Here is an 11,810-nt window from a genome sequence, read left to right as displayed (position 1 = left end):
TGTGCATGCCTTTCCTGGTTGATTTCTTGACAGATAGCGTTCATGAAATTCATTGTAAGAAGTAATACACGAAGTTTATTCAAATGGTACCACTTTATAGGCAATTGTTCAATAATAATCACATCAGAATATCCTGCTACCTTAAAAAAGTGGGGCCGTTTGAAGTCGATAAAACACGCAAAAACATTCATCAAATTGCACCATTTACAACATCAAAATGCAAAAAGTTCTCACCGTGGGAGGGGGGAGGGGTACCCCCCCCCCCCCCGAGTCCGCAGCCCCCCCCCCCCCCCCACCACACACACACACACACACACTGAAAAACGTTCCGCGGCCCCTACACGATTGTACCCGGACCACGCGCGAAGGCATAAAGATGTGAATTAAGAGGTTTACCAGGACACACGAATAACCGGAGGGCCAAACCCAAAAAGTCGCTTACTTAACGAGTGAGTTGCACTCTCTCTACAAACTAAGTAGACCATGCTTATTTACAAGTTTTTATTGTAACAAACAACATTCCACTGGTTCTACCTCAAAAAATTTCGTTGCGAAAGCCTCCAAATCCAAGATGGCGTCCAAGATGGCCGCCATATTTACTGAATTTGTTATTTGAAAGATAGAATTCGATTGAAACATCAAATGTCAACAAATTTGATGTCATATGAAAGAGAATAAAATTTTCTACAAGTTGATACCATTTTTGTGGGTTATTGTGATAAATGGATTGAGATTTTAAGGAAAAAACACTCATTTTTTGATATTTTTCTGAAAAAAGGAAAATCATGAAAATGCTTGATTCATCATAAATCAGAGAAAAACTGAAGGATTATCTTGAAACATCTCAAGAATTTTGTTTGACATATAATTAATACTTGGAGAAAATAGGGGTTAGTACCGTTTTTGGTTCAGGAGTTATAATGTCTCAAACTTGAAAACTCACTATGTAAAAATGGCCACACTGCTTTATTCATCGTTGGTGTTTGTGACTTTTTGTGTCCACACATCAGCTGGTATGTGTAGAACTGCATTTCTTCACAGTACAATAATGTAGCACATTCAACTGGAAACTGGCTTGTACAATTGCAGATGGATGTCAAGATAATACTGATATGGCATTATAGCATTAAACATTTAAAGATGTTTCTTCATGTTCTAGAAAGACATTTGATAATCACTCATCATTTGGATGATGAATGATTGTATACCACACTGCAGATGATACGACTCACGGCTGTTGTCCATGAATTTACATCGTAAAGAAAAGTATCCCGCAGAAATACGAGACAAACCAGAATCCGTGGAAAAGTTATTTATTTTGTAGATACACCCATTTGATAATTCTACTCTCTCTAAAAAAGATCGAGTGAAAATATTCACTCTTAAAAGAGTGAATACAAAAAAGAGTGAATTTAGAGTGAAATTGGAGTGAATTTTGAGTGAAAAAGTTCATTTTCACTCAATTTAGAATGACCTCAGGGATCACTCCTAAATCTTCGAGTGATCCCTGAGGTCACTCCAAAATGAGTGAAAATGAACATTTTCACTCAAAATTCTCTCCAATTTCACTCTAAATTCACTCTTTTTTGTATTCACTCTTTTAAGAGTGAATATTTTCACTCGATCTTTTTTCTTTAGAGAGTACATTTGCTGGAAAAGCGCATTCATTTTCTCTTCAAAATAGAACAATACATCGCCGTCAGATGCAACGTTTATACAGAGCAGAGTGTACGGGCTTCTACACATTCGAATGTGTTCATGCGTGCGTGCAGACAGCTGACAGACCTGGGGGGCGTTTCATCAACGAGTTCGTCGGGGGTTTTCACCGACGAATTACTATCAGCCAATCAGACGCAAGGATTTACACTGACAACTGTTAAAAGCTAATGAAATCTCTGGTCTGATGGCTGATAGCAAATTCGTCGGTGAAAACTCCGACGAACTCGTTGATGAAACGCCCCCCAGGGGGCATTTCATGAAGCATTTTGTCCGACAACTTGTCGGACAAAATTTGCTTTCAGCCAATCAGGGGGGCATTTCATGAAGCATTTTGTCAGATATTTCGTCTGACAAAATGTTAAAAGCTACTGAAATCCTTTGGATCTGATTGGCTAAGAGCAAATTTGTCCGACAAGTTGTCGGACAAAAAATGCTTCATGAAATGCCCCCCAGGGGGGCATTTCATGAAGCATTTTTGTCCGACAACTTGTCGGACAAATTTGCTCTCAACCAATCAGATCCAAAGATTTCAGTAGCTTTTAACATTTTGTCAGACGAAATATCTGACAAAATGCTTCATGAAATGCCCCCCTGATTGGCTGAAAGCAAATTTTGTCCGACAAGTTGCCCCCCAGGGGGGCAATTCATGAAGCACTTTGTCTGACAAGTTGTCGGACAAATTGGGCTCTCAGCCAATCAGATGCAGGGATTTCGATAGCTTGTAACAGTCTGTCAGAAAAATATCCGACCAAAATGCTTCATGAAATGCCCCCCAGGGGATGGTACCGGTGACCGACCCTGGACAGCTAGCTACAGTACAGACACGCGTACGCACACTTTGCCAATACGGTGCGGCGTGCGGCACGGCCACTGCACCGGCACCGTACCTTCCGACACTGCACACACATGCACAATCACATAGTCACAATGACATGAAAATGTATACAAACTCGATACAATCCTCACAAGCATTTGTACAGTACAATTCATCTGCTTGAAATATGAGAAAACGGGAAAATACGAACAATGCGCGAAATATGCGTGGAATATCAGCGATTGATCGCAAAAATGTTGCCGCTATCGCGTTCACGACGTACCGAGTGCGCTGTACATCACAGCTAGCCCAGGCCCGCCCGCGCGCGCCCCATCCAACTGCAGTTCAACAGCTTTGTGGGTCATTCCTTCTTGCCGGCATGCCGAGCTCGACCAAATCGCAGTGTGAAATGCATGCGTTATTACATACGCACTACAGAAGCTACAGCTGTCCTGTACAGCTAAGTAGAGGACGCAAGGCGTAATTAGAAATGAGACATCACGATTGATAGGTGAAATTGACGATTTTTTTTTTTTTTTTCGGCGGCCGAAAAAAAAAGTAAATATCAAAAAAAGTCGATGCGGCAATTAAAAATCAATGCGGGCGGGGAGCGGGCTGGGACCAGAATTATGAATTTTTGGTATTTTCAGCACCATTTTGAAAATAGTAAATAGTAAAAAAATCGATGCGGCGAACAAAATCGATGCGCGCAGAGGACGAGAAACTGGTTTCTTTTTTTACTTGGCCTGATACAAATAAAAGACACTTCAGTTTTCTCAAAAAATCAGTGCCAAACCTGTTCCAATACAGCAACACCTGATCGCACTACTCCTCATGTTGGGCTATTCTTTCACATAAAATACTTGAGTCTTGAATTTGTGGCTCCTTTGCACTCTGATACAGTGTTGTATCAGATACTTGCCAGTTTCTCTGGTCAACTATGCAAGAAAATGATGCAAAGTAAGAATGGTTTGAAAGGATGGTCTGACTTACTGATTGTTGCAAGCTTATTATGTCTTTTTGTGCTGATACTTTACAATTATTGTACAAAACAAACATCAGAATGATTTACCTTTGGAATCACTCTTGTTACGAGGCCCCATATTGTTTGTGAAATGTGGCATCCGTAAGCTTCTCTTAATGAAAATTTTACACCTAGTTACAATTTTAGATTACTGATGAGTTATTAGGAATGCAAAGAGTAAGGAGACTCAGAAAGTGTAAATACTTGGGTGCCACGACCTTTGGAGCTTATGTGCTTCTCAGACACATACTAGTAGGGGAAGCCAGATTTGGTATAAATAAAGTCCCACAGCCTGCACTCCCAAGTTTGCCCATTTTGCAGGTAGCTCTATCACAGATATTGTGAGGACCGAATATAGCTAGAGTGTGATTCCTGCATCTTCCCTCCCATGATACTGTCAGGAGGCACTATACCTTCAATACTGTAAAACACAATCTATTCCCGGCCTGAAAAATTTTGCGACTTGGAGCCGACAGCCTTTCTCACAGCATGAAATTATCGGATGGCTACTGGCATTCATAGCATATAGTGTAGGCAAGAACTTACACCTGCATTTTAATTTCACAAATGTTGGCTCTTGCAAAATTTGCGAAATTAAAATGCATGCAAAGATTCCCTCGTTATACAGTATCTGACCCTTCATTTTGTTACCACAGTTATGTATTTGATGGGAAGCCCCCCGAGCTGAAGTCGGGAGAGCTGGTGAAGAGACAGGAGCGAAGAGCCGAGGCTGAGAAGGAGCTGGAGAAGGCCAAAGAGCAAGGAGACCAGGAGAACGTGAACAAGTTTGAGAGGCGCCTGGTGAAGGTCACGCAGCAGCACAACGAGGAGTGCCAGAAGCTCCTTAAACTCATGGGGATCCCTTACGTCAAGGTCAGTGGTCCTTTGAAGACCACACCTGCAAAAAGCAGGCATGGCATTCTGTAGATTTAAATCTGATTTCAGATTTTTTTTTCTCAAATCTATACACATTTTGCTTTTTTTATGTATCAAAATCGCCTGAAAATTTTGGTTTCCGATATTTTCAACAAACTTCAATATCATCCCTGAAAAAAAAGAACTATGCAATACAAATGCATGTTGACATGTGTTGATTCACGATACCCTCAACATCACTCATGTGGCCAAATTAATATCATAAGTATGTGGTACAATGCATGTATTTGTATAAGTTTTCTAGTGTATTTTTTTTTTCAGTTAACTTGGATATGCCTACAAAAAAACAACTTTCAAACCAAGATTCTGCTGATGACTTCATTTGTCAATCATTGCTAAAGTACTAATACGATTTTTAAAAAAAAGGAAAAAAAAGATTGGCATGCATCTTTTCCTAGACTGAGTGTAAATTGCATGTTTCCATGTTATTATAAATGTGATGAAGAAAAGACATTGCCAGCAATGAAGGGATAGATTGCACCTCTAAAAAGGCAACATATGTTCTAATAGAGCGATGTTTAATCCAAACATCTACAGTCCCCTGGTGAGGCAGAAGCACAGTGCTGTGAGCTGGTCAAGGCAGGCAAGGTTTATGCTGTGGGTACCGAAGACATGGACGCCTTGACCTTTGGATCCTCCGTCCTGCTCAGACACTTAACGGCCAGTGAAGCCAGGTACATTGTTGATATCCATGTTTGTTGGTGCTGCTGCAAATGAATGTGTTTTCACATATTTAGCATGTTTATCTTCTTCTAAAGAAATAAAATGCCTCTGAATGAGAATATGTTTTTTTTTTCCCGTTTTGCATACTTTTTGTGTACAGTTTCCCCATTCTTTTACAAAAATGAACAAAGTATGTATATATTTGGTTTCTTGGTCTTCAGAGCATGTTTTTATGCGTACATCAGTACCGTATGTTTACTTTGTTTTGATTATTCTTTTTTCCTTTTGGTATTTAGAGAATAACAGACCTGTTAAGAAAATGTATAGAAATAATCTACAAATTTGCAGTGTTGTCTTTAGTGTTTGTGTATACAGGAGAGGTTGGATGTATACTTGTAAGATTGCATTGAATTACATACATATGTATATAAAAACTGCAGCATCTTTTGTTTTGATTGTACATTTCCTTTTCAAGTATGTATGCCATACTTGTAATTGGCAATCACATAGTCTTGTATAGGTTGTTCATACTGTTGCTGTACCTATTTGTCTTTGAGTTCTGTTAGTCTGTGTTCATCTTATTTAATGATCAGGATAGATGGACAAGTAGGGTAAAAAGGGAGGCTTTTATAATCAAACATGCAGACACACCCACACACACACCCCTATGTCATTTCAAATTGGTTGTTACCCTCCGAATGTCTAAAGAGAAAAGACTGATATTTTCTCACTGCGTGCATACAGGAAGATGCCCATCCAAGAGTTCACCTATCAGAGGGTCATTGATGGTCTTGGTCTGGACAGGGACCAGGTAAGGATGCCCTTATGCAACACTGCACACTGGCACTGGTCTGATGGTCCAGGACCTGTAAAAATCACTGTCGCACCATTGTCCGAAAGTTATTGGCCAGTAACTTTTCCGGGAATGGACCAGTAGAAAATTTAAAAAACTGGGTACCTACTGGTCCAACAGACAGGTCAGACCAGGATAAAAAAGGGCTTAGTGTACGGCCCTGCCTTATGAATACCGTTGTGTTAAGTAGTCAACAATCCCTTGCATTTTCCTTCCACATGACTCATGCATGATTGATGTAATATTTACTGGCCACTTTAAAATCACGCATGAGAATTAAATTTGACAAAAATCATATTGATCTATCATGTAGCTGAGCCACCATGCAGCTCCGTCTTATTTGAATGTGTTATCATCCATATCAGGCTGTGTCTAAAAGAGCTCATTTTATACTCTCTGATTTTGCACATATTGAAACTTTTTCTCTCATAAACTTTGACTACATAGTTTGTCGACCTTTGCATCCTTATGGGCTGTGACTACTGTGGAACCATCAAAGGCATTGGAATGAAGCGGGCATATGAACTCATCAAGAACCACGGCTCAATCGAGAAGATACTGGCTAAGATAGACACATCAGTAAGTGGTGGAATCATCGGATTACTGTCATTATAAATGAATTCATACAGTAAGGTCTGCACGAGTCGGATGTGGCATGGGAAACAAAAAAAATCACCTTAATCAAAGGCATTGCCAATTCCCCCATGAATGTGTGTTACTATGTAATTAATTTGCGTGTAACATTAACCAGGTCATGCACACACCAGTATTCTATTCAGCCACTTAATTCTGCTGGCAGGGTGCTGAAACTTCATGATCTTGAGATCAAAGGAAGAAAAAAAAATCAATCTTTCTTTAATACTCAGTGGTCTCACTGGGATTACAACCCATGTCAGCTTGCTACATAAAGATCCCCCTCCAGTCAGCCACATATAGTATGACACAAAATAATGACGTTAATGTGTGATGTGGTAACTCCTCAGTGACTGACATTCACCTGACACTCCCAACAAATCCTAACCCCCAATGTAGAGAACTACAGGATGTGAGCTAAAAACAATGACACATATTAATTCCAGTATATTTAGATGTCTTGTTCAGACCTGCCTTATTTCTCTGAAGACATCCTGAAGACTTCATTATCTCCCCGAGTCAAGATAACAGAATATAGATTGTCTCAATGATTTACTGATTATTTTTGCCTGCTGTGATGCATAGCAGCCCGTCAAGATTTGTCCATGCTTCCATTTTTTTATGAGTGCGAAGAACAAACTAATCAGCTTTTTTTTTCCATAGTCTTGTTGCAGAACAAATTAAAGGAGCATGAAAGGACTGTGAGCATGGACGCCAGTTCTTGTTTGTAATGTATAGTTATATGCTTGCATTGAATGTAAGATATGTGGTTGTTGTTCCTTTGTGAAAAGATACCAGTTATTGTGTAACATTGGCAGCAGTGACAACCTCAGTTTAGTGCAGTTTCCCTCTATTATAAAACGTTTGAACTCACTAAGCCAATCTGTCAGATATACTTCAGTGTTTTAAGCTTGTTTTTGCACTTTTTCCCTATAGAAATATGAACCACCAGAAGACTGGTTGTTCAAAGAGGCCAGAGAGTTGTTCATGAAACCTGATGTCACTGCTGGAGATGAAATTGATGTAAGCGTTCACATACTATCTTCATGCTGTGCACTTTAAACAGGATTTAGAAGTAAAACATTTGTATATGTTTCTCGAAATGTTCAAACTCCTACTCCTTTTGTAAACTAAATTGTGCGGATAATATCAGCATTACTTGGTTGTAAAATCAGAGCAAGACTGGAGTACTCTGCACAGTTTCAATGCTGCAAATATCCACATATCTGCATCGCCTCTAGACAGGGATTATGCAAAGTAATGCAGATTCTTTCCAAGGTCAAAAGGTCATTCCCCCCCCCCCCCCCCCCCCCCCCCACACACACACACGGTATCATCACATCATCAGAGGGTCTGTGTGCAGTTATAGTGACGAATATCCATATAATTCAGATGAATGCTCATTAAAAAATTTGGCTGATTACCTTTAGAGTTTTTGAAGCAATCTTTATTGAAATGTCTGCATAATTCTTATGTAAATTATTGGGAGATGAGTTTATGTAAGGGGTGTTATATTATTTACTCCAAGTTGTTTTTTTTAATGGAGATAGAGAGAGAGAAAAAAAAAAAACATACCAAACTTGCAGCTGTGAATCACATCAGTTTTTCCTTACAAATTTTTTTTGCAGTGTAACACTATCTTTAAATAGCATCTGTCAAAACTAAAGCAGATCCTGTGTTAACTGCTTTTAAATATTGTTAATTTGTACAGTGTGGATTGATGTTAAAATCTGAATATGTATTTTCTTTCCCCTTATTAGCTGAAGTGGACGGCTCCAGATGAAGAAGAACTGATCAAGTTCATGTGCAACGAAAAAGGCTTCAGGTAGGTATTGGTGTTACGTCCAAGACCCATTCATTTGTTGAAATTACTGTTTTGATTGCCAATACTCAGCTTGATAAAGCAGCTTGATAAAGCATAGGTAACTTTGTCACAGGAATTTTAATGATTTTGCTGGAAAGTTTCTTACTCACATAAAGATGACAGAATATGAGAATCAGTTCAAAAGTAATATTCTTTATCATACAATTTAAATAATATCTCCAAAAATATATATATAAATAAATACACTCTACCACAAATGCTACTGCGGACTGTGTGCCTTGGTGTTGACTATGCAAGCCGGTGACTGGTGAGTGTACTTCATGCTGAGACATTCACCAGTCTGGCAAAAAGTTATGAAGGAACTTTGTTCTCAAGCTTAACTGTTGCATTTAAAAAAGATGCCTTTTTTATGACAAGTTCATTGTTCAGATCACTCTTTAAAAAAAAAGAAAGGTTTTATACTCTGCCAGGTGCCTGTGGGAAATGCAAATTATAGCAAAATCAGCTTGTCCTCAACACTAAATGTTTGAGCTTCAGTATAGGATCAGTAGTAGGGTCTGTAGTGTTCATTTCATGTTCCACAGACTTTAAATCGGAGTATAGTTTACATACAATGTAAGGTTCTTGCTCTTGAGATCATATACTACTGTAAAAGTGGAAATTTTCGCAGTGTTGAAATTTTCGCGCATTTCGCGCAACCAGAAACTAGCGCGAAAATAAAAGCACGCAAATATTTTTGCTTGCCATACGTTCCTGTGTGTGATGTCTTGATTCCGCAGAATTAAAAACACGCGAAACTCTTCTGACCCGGCCTAGCGCGAAAAATTAGTCACGCGAAAATATCCACTTTTACAGTATGTGAGGTTCTGTTGAGGTCATAACGTTTGTTCTACTTTGGTTGCCATAGTGAGGACAGGATGCGGAATGGTGTGAAGAAGTTGCAGAAAGCTCGGTCTGGAGCTACACAAGGCAGACTAGACTCTTTCTTCAAAGTCACAGCAACAACTGCCAAGCGGAAGGTAAATTTAAACTCATTTCTCCATCAATTTTCCTCAGAAAACATCAAGAGTATGGTTTGAGTGAGTCTAATTGATATATTTTTATTGGTCGAGACAGATTTAATTCAAATTCAATATGGAAATCAGTCCCCTGTAACTTTCAGGGGTGGCACCCTTGCTTCTACCATCTTTTTACACTGCACATAGACTGGCTAATTTATGAGGGTCTCTTGTCTGCACTCAATTGGCCACATTTCTTGATAGAATCTGTTGTATGTCAAATCTAGACCAGCGTCAGTTTTGGTTATGCTGCCCCCACTGTTTTGCCTTTCATTGGGTCGAAGGCCACCACCGTGTTATATTAATATCTTTTGTTTGCTCTAGATTTGTAGAGTAAAAGCAGCAATTTGCAGCATTGACCCCACCATGCACACATTGTTGTCAAAGCCCACTTAACATCCTGTTCAACCATGATTTCTGCATGGACTGTCTTTGAGAACACAGGCCCTTGATCTCTTTACTTCTCTCTCTGGTAAGAAAACTTTTTTTTTTTTCTGTCTCTCTCTCTTACCCTCTGAGGGCTGATGAGAATACTTTTGCACAGAAATGGGCTAACACCAGACCAAATGAAAGCCAGTGTGGTAGACATGTTGCAACTTTAAGTCCATGATGCCTATGCTGCATTTACTGACCAGACCTTAGATGTGATCAGCATTTAAAGCCACAAGCATTCAATGAAAATTAAAGAAGTGTAGAGGTGTCTGTACACGTATATCTCTGAATTTGGGATGGTTTATAAATGCTCAAGTTTGGTTCCATTAAATGTCTGAAGCCCATATGCCATTTGCAGGCATTTTCTTTTTTTTTCTTTCTTTCTTTTTTCTTTCTTTCTTTCTTTCTCTTTTTCTTTCTTTCTCTTTTCTTCTTCTTCTTCTCTTTTCTTTTCTTTTCTTAATTGAGAGCACCTGCAACAGTGAGTTGGATTGAACATGTTTTGTGCTGGTAAGAAGTACATCGTATCATGAGAACTTATTAAAACTGCTTAATATGTCTTTATGCTCATGTTTCTTTTGTCTGCAGCCGGAGCCCCTGAAAGGGTCTGCTAACAAGAAGGCCAAGAAGGGCAGTGGGAGCTTCAAGAAGGGAAAATAAAGCCTTGTCAAATCTGGAGAGACTGATAGATCCAGTTGAGTGCACAATTTAGTAACTTGTATTGTCATGCGATCTAATCTGCATCCGTTATGCATTTCAGCCTTGCACCTCCGCGGAAGGGGTTAACATGGATTAGCAGACAAAGCTGAGTTTGACGACTATTGTGATGAATTGTCTTAATCGTTGATGCTTTCAAAAGAAAGGGAAATGGGGATCATGGACATGTTTGGGAATGAATGCGTGATGGTTCCAGTTAAGCATGAGAATTATAGATTTCCGCCTCTTTCTACATGGCACCCTTCAAATACAGTAATGTGTCACAAATATTAGATTGTCAATTATGCAGATATTGCCAATTGTTACTTACTTGCAGTTTGGGCAAGAGAATTAAAGATTTCCGCCTCGTTCTACATGGCACACTGCAAATACAGTAATATGTCATGAATATTAGATCGTCATTTATGCAGATATTGCCAACTGTTACTTCTTTGCAGTATTTTGTCCTATTTTTTGCCCCCCCCAAAAAAAAAAAAAAAAGAAAAAAAATAATAATGATAATAACGCAGGTTTCGTGGCAGAGACTTCTTTTCCCCAATTGTAACACATGTCTATTGTAGGAAAGGTAAAAATACTGTTTTATTTCCTTTCAATTCCACCAAACATATGCCTTTTTAGCCCACCGAACACAGAAATGTTTATAAGGCTGACATCACCTGAATATGTATAAAGGGAGAATATTACATGAATCATGGTATAAGCTCCTTGTCTTCCAAGATTTGCATTGCATTCAGTGCTCTTCATTCAAAATGCTTTTCAATGTTGAGTTGGGTGAAATGTCTCACTAATTTGCATGAATGTGTTCCATTGTCATAGTTTGTATTGTGTTGACAGTATGCTCCAGGGATATCCATCCACATCATACTTTGTGTGGGCATCCAGTGACAATCACACAGCTTGTCATTATCTAGCTCATCAAAGAAACACAGTGCTGTGAATAAGTGAAGCAGCAACCGCACACACACTGGTTGATGTTAAATTCCTCTGAGCAGTTTTGAATGCCACCACTATTGCAAATATCAGCTTAACTGCTAAATTATAAAAGAGAATTTACTGGTATTGCGTTTCTATGGTGCAGTTGTCTCTCTGTACAGATTGCAAAATGAAAGAGTAGTAAAATGCAAAAACAAGCCAAC

At 39.1% G+C, this 11,810-nt stretch overlaps 1 protein-coding gene across 1 annotated transcript; it reads left to right on the top strand.

Moving 5' to 3' along the window:
* The first annotated feature begins 3,473 nt into the window (after positions 1-3,473).
* On the top strand, positions 3,474-10,906 carry LOC139740822 (flap endonuclease 1-like). Its single transcript, XM_071651393.1, has 9 exons — positions 3,474-3,493; positions 4,214-4,430; positions 5,031-5,167; positions 5,901-5,967; positions 6,457-6,588; positions 7,579-7,665; positions 8,403-8,467; positions 9,375-9,486; positions 10,546-10,906. Exons 1-9 carry the CDS (start codon positions 3,474-3,476, stop codon positions 10,615-10,617), a joined length of 909 nt encoding a protein of 302 aa, XP_071507494.1. The 3' UTR covers positions 10,618-10,906.
* Positions 10,907-11,810: the final 904 nt, after the last annotated feature.

Source organism: Diadema antillarum, unplaced genomic scaffold (genome assembly GCF_040938485.1).
Source record: "Diadema antillarum isolate AM-2024a unplaced genomic scaffold, OU_Dant_1.0 seq00000886_RagTag, whole genome shotgun sequence".
NCBI lineage: Eukaryota > Metazoa > Echinodermata > Echinoidea > Diadematoida > Diadematidae > Diadema > Diadema antillarum.
This window is presented reverse-complemented; position numbering and strand designations above follow the sequence as displayed.